General features: G+C 37.1%; 1 protein-coding gene across 1 annotated transcript in view; it reads left to right on the top strand.

Annotated features, from left to right (window-relative positions):
- The window catches only part of COMMD1 (copper metabolism domain containing 1), a 144,666-nt gene extending 122,951 nt beyond the window's left edge, over positions 1–21,715 (top strand). The window contains exon 3 of the mRNA XM_036872743.1: positions 21,496–21,715. Within this exon, the coding sequence (XP_036728638.1) occupies positions 21,496–21,603 (108 nt within the window). The 3' untranslated portion in view covers positions 21,604–21,715. The remainder of the gene's footprint in view (positions 1–21,495) is intronic.
- Positions 21,716–23,046: the final 1,331 nt, after the last annotated feature.

Raw genomic sequence — 23,046 nt, 5'->3', positions numbered from 1 at the left:
TTAAGATCTTTTTTACCTTTGGAGAATAAAAATAGTTTTGCGTGTACTGTTTGCTAAGAATAATTCTTATGAGGCAGGTTCAGTTTCATGTTGTTTAAACACTAGCTAGCCATACATATTTAATTTGGTTTAAGATGGGAAAAATATCCATTGTTCCAATTTTGTAATAAAATTACAAAATTTTTTAACTTTGTTAGGTATACTTGTTAGAGTTAATATTATAAAAGAAATAGTGAATTTTAAAAATTGACATATAATTGACATGTAACATGTAAATTTACAGGTATAACATGTTGATTTGTTACGTTTATATATTGTAATATGATTACCATTGTAGTGCTAATTAACACCTCTATCACATCACATAATTATCATTTCTTTTCAGTAGTTGGAATAATTGAGATTTAGTCTCTTAGCAAGCTTGATGATTATAATACAGTATTGTTTTCTATTTCCTCTCCTCTCCCCTTCCCTTCCCTTCCCTTCCTTTCCCTTCCCTTCCCTTCCCTTCGCTTTCCTTTTCCTTCCTAAGCCAGTGCTCTTGTAGAATGTCTTACTTTCTAGATATCTTACTGTTGATACTTCCTCATGTGTCATTTACCTTGTTCTTTTTGTTCCTGTGTTGCTGTAAAATGATAATTAAGTCTAGAGATTTGATTAGATTTAGACTGGACATTTTTGTCAAGTTCATAGGTGAGTTTTTAAACAGAAATTTTTCTTATAGGGAGGAATGAGAGATGATTTTTAGGGTGTAGACTGTTGTGGAGGGAAAGGTACGGCCAGAAAGGAGGGAGTGACAGAATAGTCCCAGGTACTGGAGGCAAAGAGGTTTTTAGTTTTCATGAAGCCATTCCTATCTGTTGATCATTCATTAGTGGACACATTGCCCTCAAAGTATTCAGTTTGATTGGCTACTGAAATTCTGACTTTTAAAATTTAATTAAATATCTCTTTATTCTTTCCTAAATAAAGCAAAATTTAAAACTTTGAATGGTTTCTGGATTGGTTTTGTTTTGTTTTTCTTTATAGGATCAGATCTAAACACAGCTTCCATTGTCATAAGTCAGGAGAGCAGGTAGCTTATGCAGTGACTTCCTAATTCATTATTAAAATATTCAGTTTTATGACATCTCAAAAAGGCTCATTTTATCTTTTTTGTAACTAGTTGAAAATATACCACTATCAGTTGTTTTCTAAATGGTTTTCTTTTCTTTAGATGGCAGCCATTATTTTTATATGCATATCTTGTCTGACTAGTATTCTTTTAAGTGTTCTACATAGGCTCTATAATTGTTGTAACTGGCCTAAATCTGTAATAGATCAGATAAGCCAAGACTTATATCTAAAGTATTTTTTAAAATTTTATAGCCTTATCCAAGCACAGACTTTAGGCAAACCTGAAGTAGGAAAAATGACATCAGAATAATCCCACTGATCATTGATAATTAAGGCCTTTGATCTGTGCAGTTCAGAGAACTACAAGAACATTATCTCATAATTCTCAAATGTTCTCTGAAGTAGGAAGGCAATTACTATTACCCTAATTTACAGATGTAGTTTGTGGTCTTTAAAAGGTTAGAGAGCTGTTCCACGTGGAGCTAAAGGCAAAAGTAAGGATGAATTGTAAAAACTGTTTCTTAATCTTTCTAGACCACTCTGAGTCCACAATTGTTCTTTTCAGAGGTATAAAGATTATTATAATGTAGTTTGAAATTTTTTCTAGTCAAAAAATAAAAGGCTGAAATGAAAATTTTAGTCTGGTCTGGTTAGTGCACTTCATACTCAACCAAACATTTCTGGGATGCTTAATAAATAGTTAAGGATGGTCCCTCTTATCAAAAATATTTAAGACATTACAAAGAACAATGGACACACTATCATTTATTATTTATCACCTAAATGTTTTCAGTGTGAATAACATTTTGTTCTTAAATGTTCTCCAGGGCTAGATAGTATATCTAGCATCCAAAACCTATTTGGGGTGATTATTAATATTATTAACTTTTGAATAAAGAAATTTCTACATATGAATGTGTGTTATTCTTACTTTAAACATATTTCTGTCACTCATTTCCTGTTTCAGTTAATGGCATCACCATCCTCCTTACAAACCAGGCTGGAAGTATTAGTGATTTTCATTACTTTTCTCTCCCTTACCTCCAATCCATTTGGTTACCTAGTCCTGTATGTCTGCAGTTTTTTGTGTACCCATCTATCCATTTATTCCCATGGGCACTGCCTGAGATCAGGCCCTCTTCACCTGATCTCTAATCTTTTGCATCTCTAGTCTTTCACACTGCTTCCTGAAATATACACCTGACCATTTAACTCCTCTTGAATGGCTTTCATTCCTAATGGAATTAGGCATTAACTCCTAATGCCTTACGATGAAATCTCATCATGGTTGTATCCCATCCTGACTCTTCTTCCATCAGACTAGACTTTAAAACTTTATACAGAAACTCTGCACTATTTTTGTACTTTTGCTGTTCCCTCTACTTCAAAATATCCCTGTTTCTTCCTGTAGAAATCCTAATACACATGCCATTTTCTTCATGAATCTCTTTAATTCTTCCAGTCAGACTTAATATCCCTCTTGTATATACATTCATGATACCTGGGCTAAACCTTTTTCTTTTACATCCTTGACATTTTATTTTGAATTGTAGTTCATTGTGTATATACATTTCTTTCATACGATCATGACTTGTTGTCAGTGGAGACTGTATATAGAACACAGTCACACCTTAATAACTTTGCATGTAGTAGTCTTAGCTTTCAACTTTTACTGGACTTTTATAATTCATTGAGCAAGTCAGTTTCATAAATTGATTCATCTTCCTACTACAACTAAAAAAATGACTAGAAAGAATAATTTTGTTTCATAGGTGGTAAAAACTCAGGAAAAAGTTGCTATCTTTGGACGTGTTTCCTGACATCAGCAATGTAGTTAGAAATGGATTCTTCTATTGTCCATAGTAAACTATTCTAAACATTTAAAATTTTAAAGTATGTGTTCTACCTGTATTATTTCCTATGAAACTGTTGTAGGACATTAATAAAGGCTGACAGAATTCAAAACTTCCCTTAGTTTGTTCCATTCTTCTAGCCTTCCCACCAGCTGCTCTTCGTAATTTAAAAGTGCCTGCTCTGTGTCAGGCACAATTCTAGGTGCTAGAGATACAACTGTAAACAAACGTAGTTTGTTTTCTAGTTTCAGGAAACAGTCATGTAAAGAAAGCAAATATATACAGTATAGCAGATTAAGAACTGTACAAAATACTAAGAAATACAGAAAATCTATTCTATATGATTGTTGGAGTCTGGGCTAAATTGCTTGCTTTGAGTTTAAATATCTATTTAAATCCTTGCTTGTCTATCACATTCCTTGCCTATGCTAATTTTGTTTAGGGTTTGTATTGAACATATTAGGTTCCAAATTACATAGTAATATATAAATATTAAACCTAAATAGAACTTATTAAACTTAGATATAATTTTTGAAGTAAATGTTACTCATGCTAAATAATATATAAGTTCTTAGGAAATCATAAACATCAAATTTTTTAAATTTTAATAATTTTTCAGCATTAGGGGATTATATTTAAATGCTAATTTAAAAAACTTTAGAAAATGAACCATCATTTTTCACTTGTGTGAAACTAAGGTTTTTTTTACATATATGGTAGTTTGCTTAAATCAGGGTGCACACATACACAGGCATCATATTTAGTCAAATGAATGATTTGTTTCCATCGGGTACCAGTTAATCTTACATGTTTGCTAATCTTAAATGACTATCACATCCACTTGGCTTTAAAAGTTCTCTGTGCTCTCCCTAGAGTAGCTTATTTTCTACTCTTCCCAAGCTATAGCAAAAAATGCCTATCATTGCCTGTGCTACCCTGCCAACTGACCTAAGAGAAACTCCTTTCCCTATAGTCCTTGCTACGTGAGTAGTAAACCATGCCAGCTTTTTATCCCTACCCACTGATCCCCAGTTAATTAGATCAGAGGGAACCCTGAACAATGATTGCCCATCCATAGGCTAAACAGGTATTTGTGACATGGTTTGATGTAACAGGCTCTGCTCAGGCAGAGCCTATGGTTTAGGGTTGAGATAGATTCTTTTCAGGATTTTCAACTTATTGATGTAGGGAAGCTGCCAGATGGTGATGAGCATTGTAGCTGAGAGGTCACATAGAGCTTGCATTAGAGTAGTAATTATGTGTATCATGTGTGTATTGCAGAATTGGTTTTCTGGGAAGAAGAGACTAGAACTAAGGTGTTGTTGGGGGGGCGTTTGGGGGGGTGCACATGTGTCTGTGTGTGAGTTTGCATGTATGTGAGCAAGAATAATAACAGTTCCTGATGGTTTCATAAGCCCTGAAAGGCCCAACCTGGCCTCCTCACTGTCCGACAGACCTACCATGCTCATTCCCAACTCTGTGCATTTGCCTAAGTTAGTCTCCCTATTTTTGGTCTTTCTCCCTACTTAAGGCCACCTTGAATAGTACTACCAGGTTAGTGTTCCTTAAAATCTCCTGATAATGATATTTATCGGGCCAAAAATCATTAATGGTTTCTGCATTACCTTTGTGAGAAAGTTTAAGTTCCTTAGTAATATATATATGATCTTTTTAACTCTGCTTTCTAAGATGTTTTGTCTAAAAGAACAAAGCCCATTTAGTTTGGTATTTCAGTATAACAGGTCATGGTGAAAGTCCATAGCTCTATTCTTTTGGTCATTTGTCTCTAGGAACTTTACTGAGAATATCAGTTGGACTGGGAGCCCCATCGTCATTTGTTGCAGAAGAAAAGAGAAATGGCTCTCGGGTTGAAATATGAGCTGCCAGAGGCGTGTCTCTACGTTTTGAATGTAGGTGAATAGTGGTGCATTCAGGGGCTAGTGCCCCTGGTGGAAGAATTTTATGAGTCCAGCCTTCCCTATCCAGCTTCTTGCCAGCTGACAGGCAGTCTGTCTGATGCTTAACCTGACAATGTTGCCAAACTGTCCAGTAACCCTTTCTTTGAGTTTTAAATTCTAAATGTTTTTATTGATCAGAAAGAAATAGGCCTTTAGAGATCATTTAATTTTTGCTTTGAAAGCCTTGACCACCACAGTGCCAACAGAATTGACTTATAGTGTGGTTGGTTAAACTGGCATTCATTTGGGAATTTTTCAGAACTCCAGGTTTTATGGGTCAACATTCAGCCTTATCCTGTATTTTGAAAAAGATGTGAAGAATAGCAACATATAACTCTTGGCAAGATACGAAATGCAATGATTTCCCCTCCTTATCATGGCCTTTATCTTTTAAAGGTTATCTATTAAAATCTTAACTCTTTACTCTAGAATTCAAGGTCTTTCACAATTTTTTCCCATCTGCATCCCATTCCTTCTCTAAAGGAATTCTCTTTTTTAGCTAAGCAAGTCTATCCATTCTCCTTCCTCCCCGCAGCATGCCAGGCATATTTCTCCCTCAATGTCTTTGCGCATAACGTTTGCCTAGCCTTAAATATCCTCTCTCCTGTCTCTAGCTTGCAAGGCCCAGCATAATAGTTACTTCCTCAAATCAAAATAATGTAAATTATATATCAGCATCAATAAAGGCTTTAAAAATAAATGACTCCTCTTTTCACTGACAGAAGGCATATGCACTGTGAATTTATAGTTATCCTAGGTGACTGAGCATTTTGCAAATAAAAATTTCAGGGGTGTCACACAAAAATGAAGTTTCTAGAATTTTTTGAAATAACAAATATTGGTTAACACCGGGCCCACTTTTCTACAAATAAGAGGTTGGAGCTGAGAAATTATTATCCCTTTAAATGATACTTGTATTCACCACTTTAATCCCACCACTCCTCACTCTCTCGCCTTATTGCCCCAGCCTGCTTTGGGTCTCTACTTGGCCCTCTGCCCCATAGGCAATTGAATTTAAGATGATGGCTATGGAGATACCCAAGGAAAATGAAAGGATAGTCTTCCAAGAAGAAAGGAGAGATTATCAAGGTCTTTGATAGTCTCTGTCTTAACAGCTAGGAAGGTCACTTCATATTTACTTCCTACCTCCTAATTGACAATAATCAGCGAAAATAACTCAGAAAGTAAGGATATTTAATCATGGGAAAGTTACCAAGAAATGAAATACCTTTCAGAAAGTAATGTTCTGACCTTAGCTCAGAATAGGGAGTAATCACTAAGAAGGCTGTCTGAGACTTGACATCACTTTTAGGATCCATTTGCTCCAAAGGGTGAGCCCTTTGGGACAATAGAATGGAAGCAAAGCTTTCAAAACAGCTAATATACAGGAGTAGAGATTCATTTTGGCCTTAAATGTAGTTACTGCCCCTTTTCTCATCTGCCTTCCTATAAACATTTTGATTAGGCAATAATAGTTGGTATTTGTCCAATGTTTTAAATAAGTTCTTTTATTATGTTGCCTCATTTATATTTCCTAAAACCCCTACAAAGTGAGATACAATGGATGAAGAACGTCAGGCTCCGGGAGTTTAACTGAATTACCTAAGTTCACACGAGTATTAAGTGATAGAATTGGAAGTAGATCCTAGATCTTGAGATTTCTGGTCTTGTGCTCTGTAATTTTATACTGTCTGGGTCTTCATTATCTTCCTATGAATGATCTCATCCTGCTTTTGTATGTGTTACCAAAGGACGGGGCAATGACGCTAAGTCCATAGCAAGGAGACAATGATGTGAGAAATGAATTTTAGAACTGAGACAGCCTCTTATAATTTATTCAGTCTTCTTTACCTCCTTGAGTAAACTACCTGGAAAGTGGCTAACGGTTTTCTCAGAACGTCAAAAGTCTTTTTTTTTTTTTTTTTTTTTTACCATACCGCGCGGCTCATAGGATCTTAGTTCCCTGACCAGGGATTGAACCCGGGCCCTCGTTAGTGAAAGCACAGAGTCCTAACCACTAGACCTCCAGGGAATTCCTGAATGTCAGAAGTCTTGATCTACATGTCTACTGTAGATCAAAAATATTGATCTACATGATCTAGTGAAATTGCCTTTTAAATTGTTTTAATTTATTGCCTTTTTTTCCTGTTAGAATGTTAGCTTCTCAAGGGCAGAGACTCCATCTTGCTTACCACTGAATCCTCAGTGTTTAGAACTATACCTAGCAGATATAAGACAGTCAATAAGTATCTCATGCCTAATTCACTGACTTAGTGTTTTAATGTCTTTACATTGAGAACCTGCTGCCTCCAGTCAAATGTTGATTGTTTCATTGTTGCTTTTGTTGTGGTCATCCATGTACAATGCTTGGTGTCAGTCTATTTATCTCTTGTAAAAATAAAATACAGTGTGTGTGTGTGAAAAAAAAAATGTTGATTGTTTTTCTGAAATCCACTTTTTCCTTTAGGTCTGACATGGGTGGTCAGCCCTGTGAAGGAGTGTGGACATTGGCCTAGAGCAGCTTGGAGCTGAAACAATTATGTTTATGTGATAAAAGTCTCTGAGTCACATGGCAAATAGGTTTATCTTTGTATACCTTTTCTCTCAATGCTGCTTGTATTTGATCCTTTGTAGCCATCAATACTTTCAAGCCCCTTCAGTTCAGAAGTGTCCTGTGTTGTCTGTCTATACCATGAAGTGGGAGAGGTTGGGAAGCATTGCTTTATTGGATTACAGGCAGAGTCTAAGGTTCTGGACTTCAGCAAGAGGTCTTCTACATGGTAAGAGTTTTGTGATAATGCAGGCGAGGGAAATAAACAGACATGTTTGTACCAGTGTATCAGCAAGTCTGCTATTTCCAAGAACAGAAAGCACAAAAATCCAGATTCTGAAAGGTTAAGAAGGGCTTACTGTTTAGTCCTGAGACTTTGCCAGTTTCTTCATGGTTGAGCGTAGCCTTTTCTAATTCCTAATATTTGAATCCATTGGGTGGTCTTGTTGAATAAAGACTTCTATTAAGAAGGGAAGAGAGGGCAAATAGTGTGCCTGATCCTTGCAGGGAGAAAAAAAGTGTGTTGAAAGAGCACAGAGCTCTCAGGATGTTAAGTAACACTGTAAAAACATGCAGGAGTTGATTTACTGTTTGGGGCTTGTCATAGCCTGAAGCAGTTGGTGCTGTTTCCCCATGTGAGCTCTTTTTTGTTTCACCAGGACAATGTTAGGTCCCAGGAGTCTTTCACGTGACTGTTTGTCACTAATAAGAGCCAAGTGCCTGTTCTGAAGGAAACAGAGCTGTAGTTAAAGTGTTCAGGAGAACTCCTTTTGAAGTGTCAGGGGACAGGGTGTGTGTAACAGGGTAGGAAGAGAGACTAACATTTATTGAGAGTCTGTTTCACACAAGACAGTGCTGGGTACTTGCATATGTGCTGTCTTTTTTAATCTTTGTAACAGTCCGATAAGATAAATACAATTTTTCCATTTTCTAGATTTGGAAACCAAAACTTAAGAAAATTAGATGACTTTCCCAGCGTTACACAGCTTTTAATAGTGGAGCCATATCTAAATCTAAATTGTCTTAACTCTCAAACCAATGATTTTTTTCCCTTCATGATATTGCTTTGGATTCCATGTGTAATGATGGAGGAGTCTCATTTCTTGATCCTCCTATAGAGGGAGAGGGAAACAGTATAAAATGGCAGAGTTTACATGCATTTACATACTCCTTTCTAACCTTAACTTTCAAAATGTTTTAAATATACTGAACTTTTAAACATAATACTGAGTAAGATCTTAATGGATGATGCAGTGGAGTGGCTGAGAAGTACTTTTCTCCCTAAATTTAAAAATGTTTGCAAAAGTATATATTACTTTCTGGAAATTTCCAATTATGAGCCATTATGTCCTAAAGAACAGAGGTTAATAGTGACCTTCAGGGTATAACATCATCATTGTCATATGTTTAGACTTAACCTCCGGTTGAGAATTCCCATTTCTAAAACAGTTCATTTTAATCAAAGTATTTCTTGAAGGCAGACTCAGACTTAGGGCCTCTGTCCTATAAATGACAGAATTACTGGAAGTTCTGTCTTAATGTTCATACTATATATTTTTACTCTTCACTGATGAAAATAAAGACTTCGCATTAAAATTTTCTTTTGAGACTTCCCTGGCGGTCCAGCGGTTAGACTTCACACTTCCACTGCAGGGGCCGTGGATTTGATCCCTGGTAGGGGAGCTAAGATCCCGCATGCCATGCGGTACCGTCAAAAGAAAATAAATAAATAAAATAAAATTTTCTTTTATCTTTTCAGACTACAGATGTAAACCCTCATTTTGGCACAGTGATGAGAACCTAATTTTCCGTTTGCTTTGCTAGAGGCCCCTCCTCACAGGTTGAAATGTGGGACACAGAAATTTACTTGTTTGTTTCATTTTATTTTTCTTCCCCCTAGGGATCATTTGACTTTCATTTGAAGTTCTAATTGACAGAGGGGGAAAAAACAGAAAAATGATGAAATATTTGAGATAGTAACATAGAAAAATACCAATTAAATTCGATTCCAAATCTCAAAAGTGGATTTGTATTTCTGTACTTTGAAGAATTGGTACAGCTACTATAATCCTTTTTTTGTTGTTTTGTTTTAATCTCTGACATAGGGTGATTTAACATAAATAGAATAGTTTTATTGGTGTCTTCTAAGAGAAGGTAGGGAGAATGAGATTATCGTACTAAAACAATAGATTGGAAATGCTCTGCACACAAGCTCCCTTGCCCTCTTGCTATGGGCAAGGGAATTATGGAAATGAAGTAAGGATGGCATCTTAACTGTGGGCTTCCTGATTTTTCAGTGTTATTGTTGAATATTAAAATTTGACTGTAAGAAAATTGCTTGATTTGGCTGTTCTCTTTTTTCTTAGAACTGACAGTGATGAGTTGACAGGAAGAGATAGGCTTTGCACCTGAGCTCCTGACCCTGCTTTTAGTCATGGTATTCATCAGCACTCCCCTAAACAAGTTCACGTTCTTGGCAGCTCTAACCTGGAGTCAGTAGAGATGCTGCTTAATCAACCAATATTATTTTAATGTTGCTGGGGTATGAGATACTGTGGTAAAATCAGAGAATGTAAGATACAGTTTACCCCACCCCATCTGTGTTAAGTTGCCTTGGATGCATTATCTCATTAATTCTTCACAGCAACCCTATCCAATCATCATTTTACAGATTAGGAGTTTAAAACTTAGCCAGCCACACAGCTAGAAAGTAGTGAAGTTTTAATTTAGGTTTGGATTTAGGCTTGTATGGCTTCAGAACCCATGTTCACTAATCACTGGGGGTAGGAACGAGGGAATAGATAGGCATTTGCACGTACATAGAATCTCATTATGAGGAAACAGCAGACAAACCCAAACTAACATTCTATAAAATAACTAACATATTCTTCAAAAATGTCAAGATCAAGAAACACAAGACAGGTTGACTGAGAAACTATTCTAGATTAAAGGAGACTAAAGATGCATGACATCTAAATGCAATCAATGTGTGATTGATTGTGGGTTTGATTTGGAAGCAGGAAAAAAAAAACTTCATAAAGGACATCACTGAGGTATTTGATAAAATTTGAATGTAGACTGGGTTAGATAGTAGTGTTTACCAATATTATATAACCATGACTATATACGAAAATTTCTTGTCTTTAGGAAATATACACTAAAATTTTTAGGATACAGGGCATGACATTCCCTATTTACTCTCACGTGGTTGTGAGAGAGAGAGAATGACAAAGCAAATGTGGCAAAGTATAAATAATTGAATAAATGGTGAATCTGGGGAAAGAGTATAGGAGAGTCATACTTTTGTCATTTTTTTGTATACTTGAAATGATGTAATGAAAATCTTTAAATGCCTTATATTCTATAAATATGGCTAAAATTCTTCAGAAACCTTCATAACACAACTGGGGCCAGGAGATGAGGACCATATTCTATTCATGCTTCCTCCATTGGCAAAGAACTTGCCAGACCAAGTTGAGGAGGTAAACATAGACTGTTATTCTGAAGAGGAAACATAAGTCATACTGTCAAGATGTTTTTCTTATATCTCCTTTGGGGACATACCTCTCTTTTCTTCAAAATAGTTCATTGTTTTCACTGATATTTTTGTCCCATTTCTTTGGCCCCTCTTAGATAGTTCATATTTCTGACTTACTGACATAATCTTGGATAGAGTGCTAAATATGTTCTTTTTAACAAAAGAATAAACTATAAAGTAGAGTAAACACTATTTTTACTAATTATTTATGTTTGTTTATTTTTATTTTTAACAGTGTATATGCCGCCTACATTCTCTCAGTTTTAGGTGGTTTTCAGTCAGCCTTGATTACATATGAATGAACTGTGCTTTTTCGGGCATTATCAAGGGCACTCTTTTCCTTCAGTCCACCGAGCCCTGTTTACCCGTGCCTTGGCCAGAGAACAGATGTGGGCCAAATGTGAAGGATGTTAAAGGTTTAAGCTCATAATTCAATATATTTTTCTCTTTTTCCCAATACCTTTTCATTCTCTTTCCTTTTTAAGAAAATTGAGATATGACATATAACATTATATCAGTTTCAGATGTACAACATAATGATTTGTTATTTGTATATGTTGCAAAATGATCATATTTATCTTTTTGTATTCCGAAAGTGCTTTTAAATGCTGATGTGATTTTTTTCAAGATGAATAATTTGGTGTTCCTGGATTAGATAACAAGGCAGAACTGGGAATTCCTTCTGATTATAGATGGAAAGAACCCCAGGGTTAAGCAGGTATTTTGGTTCTACTGACTGTGATCTGGGAGAAGGAGTCTCAGTCAAGGAGGTCCACACGTTAGTCAATAGAACAACAAAAGCAAATGTCACCTCCCACTGCTGGTGATGGGGACAAGTAGCTATATATACTGTTGAATCCTCCCTCCCTCCCCCTGCCGCCACACGCACGCAGAAAGAGAGAGGGACTAAAAGGCCATCTTGCTTCAGAATAAGAACTCAGTCTCTTTATAATATGTCTCTGCATAGTAACTTTGGGTTATCGTACTATCAACACTCAGCTTTCCTTTGAGTCTGTTAAAGTTAACTTAATCATAGACTAACTTTCACATGTGGGTACTTAGTGACTATAAATAATGGTGTTTATGTTATTATATATGAATGTGAGTCAGGATTGTGAAATGGGTAAGTGCTTGGACTCTGAAGCCAGACAGACCTGGGTTTAAAACTGGCTCTGCCACTTATTACCTGTGTGGCCTTAAACAAGTTGCTCATCTTTCCTTATCTGTAAAATGGGATAAAATTCTCCTCACCAATGTGAAATAATACATGTAAAGCACTTAGTGTTATGCCTGGCATTTTTATATCTTTGATAAGTGTTAGCCATTGTTAGTTATCATTGCTATTAATATTATTATCATTAGTGTAATATCAGTATCCGCTTACATTTGCTGATGTCTTCAGATTTATCACACTTTTCCCATAATCTCTCCTACTCCTGCCTTCCAGGCTGACTTCTTGTTAATTGAGGCGTTTCATTTTTTAGGCGTTTCATTTTCCCCCAGGGTTCAGAGATGATCCTTGTATCCCCCTCAATCTCTTCTATTCCCTCCACTGCTTCCAAAGCCTGCTGAATGAATGGTGACAAAGTAAGAAATTCTCTTTCTTCGCCAGTTAGGACCTGACCACCTGTTCTGTCTTTTGCAAAGGGCTGAACTTTTAATCCTAGTTTCTAGAACTGCGGGCAATATTAAGCAAATGAGGCCTTACTTTCTTTTCCTCCATAAATTGGATCAGAAGTATATCAAAACCCATAAAATCCATTGCATTATCTGACGAAGTCTTCCTGCTGAATATAGCTAAAAAGATGTGATTTGGGGTCAGATGGACAAGGTCTGTCACTTCTACAGTTGTTCAAAGTACCTTACCTCTGGCTTGGTCTCTACTTAGTTACAGGGTTGTTCTAAGGATCAGATGAGGTAGGTCATGCATGTGAAAGGGCTTTCTAAACTGTAAAACACCATGTTAATATGAGGGATGATTATTGTGTATAAACAAAGGCCCCAGCAACCTAAGTGATGCCAGAATTCAACCCTGGACAATAAAGATGCAATCTCCTCTCTTTCTGCCACCTTCAGAAGTTTGCAGTAAACTATTTGAGCTAGAGAGGCTAGTGACTAACTTCATGCAGTGACTACAAATCCTTTCTTCTTCCCTCATCCCCATATTCTCTTACAGAATGTTATGCCAGATTCTGAGTCAGTCTTCAGAGCTGGACTTTGGGATACAGCGTGGCAAGCAAGGTACTTAATAGGATCTGGGAGTGAGGATTAGGAAAGATTTCTTTTGTGCCGTTTTCCAGCCCCCTTCCTGGCAGCCCCTATTGATTAAATGTCATTTCAAAGTCGAGTTCAGTAAGGAAGAGGCCAGATATGGCTTCTGCCAAACTGGGCTGGCAGATCTGAGCAGTCAGCAGATAGCTTGTGTGTGTATGTGTGTGTGTTTCTTGTTTCTGGACTATTAGAAATTCTTTTCTGTACAATATGAACAGCAAGCCTAGACTCGTGTGAGATCATCATCATCATCATAACCGCACTTAGGGGATGCCTGATAACACAGTACACTCCAAGCACTGGGGATTATTATGGACTGAATTGTGTCCCCCACAAATTCAAATGTTAAAATGAAGGTTCCAACCTCCAGTGCCTCAGAGTGTTACTGTATTTGGAGTTAGTTGGAAATCTGACAAAATTAATCCCCATTCTCCACAACATTGCCAAAAATATATATATATATATATATATATATATATCTATTCATCCAAAACTTCTTCTCCCCAAATCAGCGTTTTCTGAATTCAAAAGTCTTCTTATCCTTAGTCATTTCAGCCTTTGCCCTCCTTACATAAAGAAGGGCCAAGGGAAATGCTGCTTTATAACTATGCCTATTGCTGCTTAATTGTGCTATCATGAATGACTTAAAAGAAACCACATTGAGAAAGCTGGGAATAGATAGATGGTGCTATTGGCAGAGCAATGGCATTGGCCTCTAATTAGACGTCCTCTAGTTGTCCTCTAGTTGTCTTCTTCCCCTGCCAAGGAGTTTGTCATTCATTGCCACACTCTTGTCTTTTTATTGGACGTATTAAGGTGTTTCCCCCATCTTAATCTCTAGGTTATCAAGAACCCCTTAGAAAGCAAGTGCCATTGCATACTTTGTTCCTGCCTAACTAATGGTATTGCCTAAATGAACTACTCTGGATGAGGTGGGGTTTTTTGTTTGTTTTTGTTTTTTAATCTTCTCTATTCCTTTCATGTAAATATATTTTAGTTTGTTTGTCAGAGTTGTTTGCAAATGAGTTTGCTCTGGAATGCACCTCATCAGGAATGATGAAGGGCCCCAATGTGAACTTCAAACTAAAATTAGCAACACTCTCTTTCTCATGTGCTAAAGAGTTTTGTCATTTGGTTTCTCTAAAATTTAAGTGAAAATTTCTCCTTCCTTCAGCGTGATTTGCCTTTTCAGCTGTTTAGCAGTTGTTGCTCTGGTTCTTTGTCCGTTGTCACATGGAAACTAGTTCTACTTAGCCAAAATTCTGTATTATTTCCTAAAGATCAAACCAGAGCACCTAAAACTAGTTTTTTACCCAAATATTTTTCAGCCACAGTTTTTCAAAATACAGAAAATCTTAACAGCTAAATATTAAATCCTGCTGAAAATGAAAAGTTGTAAAATGAAGTAGAGCACAATATTTTGTAGGAATCAGCCAATGATCTAATTGTATTGAGCTTTTAGTGTTTACATAACTTGGCTCCATTTTATCTTCCTTTTTGGGTATTTCTAAAATACTAAATGCGTCTAAGTCTTGATGCTTATGTAAATCAGTACAAAATCGGGTATTTCTAATTAGTTCCCATTCTACTCTGTTAAATCTACACTAATCAGGTTTGAAAGTGTCCATACTGAGGGTCGGATGTAGGTGTTAGTGGGCAATGGATTGAATCAAAGAGCTGGGAATTCTGGGCTTCATGTAAGTGGGGCTAGTCTCTGGGTTTCTTTTGGTTTGAGTGGTAAAATGAAGATTGATGGTACCTTTACCTTTCACTCTACACTGAGGAGGAGCAGATATGTGTCACGCTGCTTTGAAATCTTTGGGGGAAGAAGAATAGTGATAGTCTTGGTTTAGCAGTATAGAATTTGGCCAATGAAAGAACCACTCATTCTTGCAAGGTCAAAACTATTTTCTGCCTTTCAGAAACAAGTCAGGTTGCCTGGGCCAAAATACGTTTTCCTTTTGATCACACATTGGCAGGACAGGCATGTCCAGTTTTCTTCTAGGTCATAGCTCTAGATTTTTTCCAGCTAAGAAATATTCAACCAAAAGAATCTCAGGGTCCTGTTCTTGGCCTATTCCCACTTTCTCTCTTCTTAGAAATTCAAACAGCTTTGAGTGGACAGTGTTCTTGGGATCTCATTGCCTTGTTGGGTCACAGGCCCTGAGCCTGCAGATGAAAATGAAAGCACCCCAGCAGAAGGATGTGTGTGTGTTTGTGTGTGTGTAAATTCAGCCTTTGGATTTCATTGAGATTATCTTGCCAATGCCCCTTTATAAGGTTCACTAGGTTTTCCTGGTGCCTAGTGACCTTGGTGATCAGGTGATTAGAAAGGTACGGGTGAGTATGGATCTGGGATCTGACTAGCTTCAGATACTTCATCTGTGGATCTGTGCATCTGATATGGTTTATGTGATAAGGAGAAGGATTGCCTTTGGTACTTTCCTGCTTTTATGTTTTGTGCCCTACCTATTCATCCCACTTCCCCCAGTCCCTCTTAATAGTAGGTACCCTATGTTTTAGGGCAGGCTACTTAGGTTCATCCTTTCTGGAGGAAAATAAATCTCTTGATTTAAGTTGTAGAAAGCTGTTAATGACTTTTTTGTATTACTTCTCCTGGGAGTATTTCTGTTTTAAAGACATTATCTAGGCTGAGAACAGTAGTCCTGGTTACTAAAGGAAGGGAAATATTTGGAATAAGAAGACCTTTCTGGCTTAAATTGCCACCATATGGGTATGATTTTCGAAAGTAGTTATGTGAAGTCACAGTTAAAGTTCCTCTAAGTTCCTTTTCTATAAAACTTTTTGCAGAGCTGCTGTGATTTAGTCATACTAACCAGTTTAAATTTCACTTCCTTTTCCCATCTTGTAGAAGTACTTAAAAGATGGACCAAAAGGGAGGAGGAAGTCAAGCAGCAGAGACCCAGATAATAGGTTTCTGAATAATGAAGATCTGATGTTATTTTATTTAAAAATTTTGCCACTTTATATAAACCCTGTGTGTGCCAGTTGGAAAGTTGAAATTAGGTGCCTTAGATTTGTTTAGCAGTAACTTATATCTGTGGTAGATCTGAAACTCCCTGGATACCTAATGTCTGTTTTCTCCCTTGAGTTTCTAGTTAACTGATTAAAAATTCATGTTTTCTCATAAAGTTTATCTTTTAATGTAATAAGAATTTGTGAGAGTGGGGACTTTTTAATTTTTTTAAGCACTTTAAACTCCTATTGTCAGGTTGTCCTCACAAAAGTGTTTTGAAATGCCTGAATGACATCACCAGAAAACTCAGTATTTGTTATCCAGTTATGGTTAATGCTTTTATACTACACTGGTAATACTCTCTCTTCTTCTAGGAGATTGCAGGAATATGGATAAATACTTCCTCTAGAAGCTGCTGCAGCTCTGGAAGTACCATGTCTTAGTCCCACATATGGTCTTAGTACATTATGGACATCTGTTGAGTTTTGGGGTGAATCATTTTAATTTAGTTGCTTGGTCATTAAGTTTCAGTCATAGCTTCCAAAAGAGTCTGATTTTAGTATTTTCTGATCTTCAGTAGCATAATTTGCTTTGTGATTTACAGTATAATTTTTTTTTCCTTTTGGAAAATTGCTTTATCATGCTTTTTACACAGTAGATGTAGGACTTGTCAGCTATTATATTTGAAATGAGGATTTCCTCAGGATCAAAAATGGCCTGAGTAAGGACCATTGGTTGTAATTATGTATTGCTAAAAATGTTTGTCGAAAGATTAAAAAAACATTATAAATCACAAGTTTTCTTTTGGAAAGTATTGTTTTAAGCTACAGCATAAGCTATCCATTGCTTTAGATATAGGGTATAAGAACAGGTTGTAGAGATGAGGCCATGTGTCTGGTATCAAGACCCTTGATGCAAATTCTTTATGAAATGTCATCTCGCACGGTTGTTGTTACTATTGTTCTTTTTCTTCTTTTTTAATATCAAAATGCTGTTATAATTTTAATGTCAAATGATAATAGAAAAAATTAAATACTGGTTCTGGTTCATACTATCATATTTATCACTTAGAGGGCAGCCTTTCTGCCAACTTAGGCATGATAAAAATTCTTGCTGTGCTCATCTTTGGAGTTTGTATTTGGTGATTATGTACTTTCACAGTCTGAAGAAACTCATGTTTATACTGAAGTAGTGATTGAGGCCAGAAGTAAAGTAGGAAATAAAGAAATGATACCCTCACATAGAAAATACTGGAAATGGCAGAGGAGAAGGAGTTGGGGGTAAGAGAATAAATATCCTGACCTCTCTCTTCTCTTGTCAGAACCCAACTGTAAGCCAGAGAACAAAGGAATGACACAATCTTATAGGACCTGGAACAAGGCAGAGAAAGGTGGAGAATGGCTATGAAAAGACAAGTGGAGAATAATCAGCACAGTTTTCAGGGAACTATAAAATTTTAATTTTGGATAAGTGGTCCCTTATGAAGTAACTTGGAGGATTCTTTGCCACAGAGAAGCTATTTTGAGGTCTCCTGAAAGAGTTAGGGAGCAGTATTGGTATAATTCTGAGAAAGCTGCAGAAAGTATGGGATTGAGTGGCGAACATAGATTTACTTATGAAGCTGTTTTAAACTTTTCTGGTGGGCAATATTCAAAGCCTTTGGGTATCTTATTTATTATGTAATTGATCTTCAGGACACTATTGCCAATTTTGACCTTTGCCATATGTTCTCTTTCTCTCTCCAGAAGACACAAAGTGGCAGAGCTGCAGCTCAGAGGGTTAATTTAAGTTTAGGAAAGGACAGCCCAAACAGAGGGATAGGCTTCGTGGCTAAAAGTTTGTGCTCAGCCAAGAGTCCCTTTGTGTCAATAAATGAAGCCAAAAGAAAAATTGGAATAGCCTTATGAAAGCTGGTCACCTGTATGTGGCCTTCTGAATCAGTATTGGTTAGCAGGATCCTAAGGCATCCTTTCCCACTCTCATCCTCCATCCCACAACTTTAGAATTTTTAAGAGACCACAACATGTTAGAATTTGCCAAAGTTGTATTCTAATGCTAAATATGACCAATAATTTGGGGATAAAGCTATGTGGAAACTTTGCATGGGAAATAATACAGAAGATAGGCTATAAGATTTCTATTTTTTCTTATGTTCAATTTATTCTAAATGGTTCTATTTAGGTATTTATTAAGTCATAGTCCTTTTTATTTTCTATTTTTAGCATTTTGTCACTGTAGTATTGTTTTGCCAAAGAATTGGTCAGGGTATGCTTCTGGACCTAGATAAGGAAGTCATTTAAATGGACAGTACACACAGAGAGGTTATTTAATAGTATGTAGATGGAGAAACCAAACACTTGCTTAATAACTGCCTTCAATTTTTATATAAAGTAATCAGTTATACTCTCTGACCCTGTTGGGAAACGAGTTTAAGCTAAAACATTAAAGATTTAGGTTTGACAAGTAAGAGTTTCCTGAAGAATGTCAGAGTGGTTACCTGGGAAAGGAGTTCCTTAGGAACATGTAAGATGTCCTTCTCTAGAAGTCATTAAAAGCTAGCTTGGTTTTTTTGTTGTTAGTTTGGAGAGGGTGGCCTCTCAAAGATCTCTTCTTAGTATTTTATGAATTTTTAGCTTTTGTACTTGGAAAGAATATTTGAATATTTTACCTTTGCTTTCTTTTCTAATTTGCAATAGTTACTTAAACTCTTGAACTTAGTACACTGCCATACTCACTGTGATCACAAAGTACATATTCTTAATAATGATGCACCTGCTTATTCACCTGCTAACCATTTTCTTGCTCTATCCCGTGATGTATCTACACTCTGCTAAGAAGCAGGTTCTAACTCTTGACTCAGGTATTTAAATACAGAAATTTAGTCTTATCATCGCTCATTATGACCAGATCAAGATGGATGACTTTGAGAAAAAAATCAAGTGTTTCAGATTGCTCTTGTACCTTCTGCATCTGGCTTGAAAAGCATCACCTGCATTTCTAAAGATATTTTCAAGTGTTTTAGATGTATTTTCTGTAGGGTGCCCCAACCAAATGCAAAATTTGAACAAAGCTCCATGTGTTAAACCCCAGTTTAAAGGCCCCTGAATTCCTGATAAAATATTTTGATGACATAACTAGATGAAGCTAGGCCTTGATAATACAGTTTCAGGTAAACTGTTTCTTCAAGAGTCATGTATGGTTACATGTGTCTTTCTAAGGCTGTTAGTGTGCATTGTTTCCAGGGGAGGGAGTTGAAGGTTGGGAGTGTGTGGAAAATATTTATTTAACTTTGGACTCTGTTTAGCCTGCTTTTTCTCTCTAGTATTCGATTACCCTTAAAAGTAAACCAAGCTTCATTAATACTTAGAGGTCCAATCAAAGATAATTTGAATACTGAAACTTATAACAAATTAATGACTTTCAGTCAAAAAAGATCCTGGCTATTTATTAATAAACTTTGCTCAGATTTTCCTATCTCTATGAACATTGTCCTTAATAGGCTCTTCCCATATAAATGGAAAACGAGGTGATTTATTATTGTAACTGACTTTATCTCACTGAGGTGAAACAGGGATTACATCATCTTTTCTGCCAGTTTCCTAAACATATATGTTAAGACTCTGGTAATTATTAGTTTCTAGACCATTGTTCCAAAGGCCAAATATTTTTAAATGTTTTAAACTCAGGCTAAAGAGCTCAATAAAACTGAATGAAGAATAAGAGGCTTTCAAATCTGAGACCTGTTCTTAATTTAGCCAAGTGAAGTACCTAATTTGCCATACATTTGCTCTTATTTCCAAAAGGAGATAACCCTGCCTGTAGCTCGAACACAGGAGCAGCTTTCTTTTTTTTAAATTGGTTCTTGCTTTCGACTAAATGAAAACCTGGCAGTTTCTAAGCTCACATATGAGACTATACCCCTTTCCTATTTAAGTACATGTTTGAGGAAAAAGTTCCTTGTAGCCAGGAAAAGCTGCCTTTCCTCCCTTTGAAAGACTCTCATCTGAGAGGCCCCTTCTTCCCCTCTGTACTTGTTTCTCCTGGGTGATGTTCAGACACAGCACAGCAGCTCACCAACAGCAAAGGTACTTTTACAAAATCAGATCCTGAAGGTTCTTCTAGCTGATGACAGAGTGACTCCCTCCCTCTGAAGAGGCTTATTGGTCTTCCTTTGCCTGCCACTTTGAATGGGGGTGGGAAATGCCATGTATTTAGAAAGGAAAATATAGAGAAAAGAACATTGATCTGGTGGCTGTGCCATCGACAAACAGGGATAATAGGCATGTCATTTAACATGCCTGGGACCTCAATTTCATAACCCGAAAAACAAGGTAGTTGGGTTATATGGTCTCTAAGAATTCATACTGCTCTAAAATTACATGGTTATTGTTCTTTGGGATCTTGAATATGGTCACTCTTAAAATCGTATACTTTTCCCTTGTCTCAAGACAGTGTGGACCTAGGATTTGTCCAGTGTACATGAAATTTCTGTCACCACACTTCAAAGGCCTTTTTCTTTGATTTCTACCTAATTTGGGGTTGATTGATCCTAACAGTTATTGAGAGGAATGTATTTGAGGGAAATCTTGGGAGAGTTGGCTTGTAGCAAGTGGAAGGGCCTCAGAAATGTTTAAGGCTGTTTCAAGATCTGGTTATCTTTCAATTATCTGGTTGACGTTTCCCAAGCAACTTGTTCACAGCTTGTCACAGTTTCTAGTATAACCACTAAATCCAAGGTAGCCCAATTCCCAGGCAAACACAGAGCCAATCTAAATCCTCCTTCCATTGTTTTTATTACAGGGTGCTATGGAGACAGCATGGACTTTGGAGTCAGCCAGAGCTGGCAGTTCACAATCTGACTCTGCCTTTTTCTGATTTTGTGATACAGGTTAACCTCCCTGTGTCTCAGAGTCATCATCTATAAAACAGCAATACTTAAGTACTTACCTTAAAAATTATTATGGGATTAAATGTGATGACAGACAAGAAAAGCTTCTCATGTGCCTCTTAAAGAGAACAGCAGACATTTGTATACCTCTTTAGCATTTATGAAACACCTCATAGAAGTAGTTTCATTTAGGGCGTTGTGTGGGTAAAAATATCATTTAGGTATTGAGGCCTGAGTCAGGCTTGCTGGGTAGGGGCCCTGGGCTTTGGAGCTAGATCACACCAGATCCAGAGCCTTGGCTATCTTGAGGGTCTTGTCTAAAATATCCTTTTATATTTTCCAGGAATCTGAATTTCTGTGTTTGGAGTTTGATGAGGTCAAGGTCACCCAAGTCCTGAAGAAGCTCTCGGAGGTAGAAGAAAGTATCAGCACACTGATGCAGCCAGCCTAGCTGAAGATGGAGCTGTTGAGGCAAAGGTGTTCATGATCCCTCCCCAGGGATCTGCTTTTTTTAAAAAAAATCTTATTCCCCCAATAGTATTAAATCCTCAAGTTCAAATCTTGCCTGCCTCAGCTTGCGGCGATTTCTTTCTCTCTTCCTTTCATTTATTCTTATAGTTGATCTACTGCAGACGTTCTTATACTTCAGCATACAAAGGCACTCATAAAAGCATTTTTTTTAAAAAAAGACCTTAAGGACCCTATCCGCAGAGACTTGGATTCAGTAGGACTGGGGTGGGATCAGCTTTAGAAACCCTTGCTATGGTGGCTTATTCCTGGGTAGGATTATAGGACTTTATACATGATAAATCATGCAAGAATTAGAAAAGGGGGAGAAAACATTTTACTCATGCAAATACAAGGCTGACCAAATATGGCCTGAGCTGAGGCCTAGAGGAGCCTGCCTAACCTAGAAGAGGTTTACTGACCTTAGTAAGATATGAGATGCTTCTAGAACTGATTGAGGTATTTGTATTAGTTCTGCCTAAATCTGGGGGCGGGGGCTGGTTTGATCTGAGCTACTGAGAAACTTGGGCTTTTCTGGAACCTAGACCTAAATTGGCCTCATCATAAAGGGTCTCCCTTCACTTATCTCAAGTCAGGATTGTGGGAAGGGAAAATGTCTCTTGAAGTGATGGGAGTTCTTTACCTCAGAAAATTTTACTGAAGTCATCAAATAAAACTTCTTCAAGACAATTTCTTCAAGAAAACTAACATAAAAACTAGGTCCTGGGACTTCCCTGGTGGCGCGGTGGTTAAGGATCCACCTGCCAACGCAGGGAACACAGGTACAAGCCCTGGTCCAGGAAGATCCCACATGCCACAGAGCAACTAAGCCTGTGCGCCACAACTACTGAGCCTGTGCTCTAGAGCCCTCGAGCCACAACTACTGAAGCCCGCGCCCCTAGAGCCCTTGTTCTGCAACAAAGAGAAGCCACCGCAATGAGAAGCCTGTGCACCGGAACAAAGAGTAGCCCCCGCTTGCTGTAACTAGAGAAAGCCCGCGTGCAGCAACGAAGACCCAACATAGCCAATAAATAAATAAACAGACAAACAAACAAACAAACTAGGTCCTGGTAGAGAAGTTATACCAAACACCAAGAATATTCTAAGAGGAGGAACTGTCAACTAAGTACATTGAGGCTATGGTCCTTGTTGAACAGGTTTTGTCATCTGACACGGATAACATTTAAAAACTTCAGTTGCCTTTGGGATGTAATGTGTCCCAAAAATGTAGTGCTCTTGGTCTGTGGTTACAGCATATGTCAGTTCTAATGAGTTTATTCAGGGCAGTAATAATTCCTCTTCTGTTAAGCATTTTCTCCTAAATCAGTTTAAAGACATTTTAGGAGTTTTTCCAAAACCCAAGCAGAAAATTTGGCTTCCTCCCTGA

This window comes from Balaenoptera musculus, chromosome 13, assembly GCF_009873245.2.
Source record: "Balaenoptera musculus isolate JJ_BM4_2016_0621 chromosome 13, mBalMus1.pri.v3, whole genome shotgun sequence".
NCBI lineage: Eukaryota > Metazoa > Chordata > Mammalia > Artiodactyla > Balaenopteridae > Balaenoptera > Balaenoptera musculus.
This window is presented reverse-complemented; position numbering and strand designations above follow the sequence as displayed.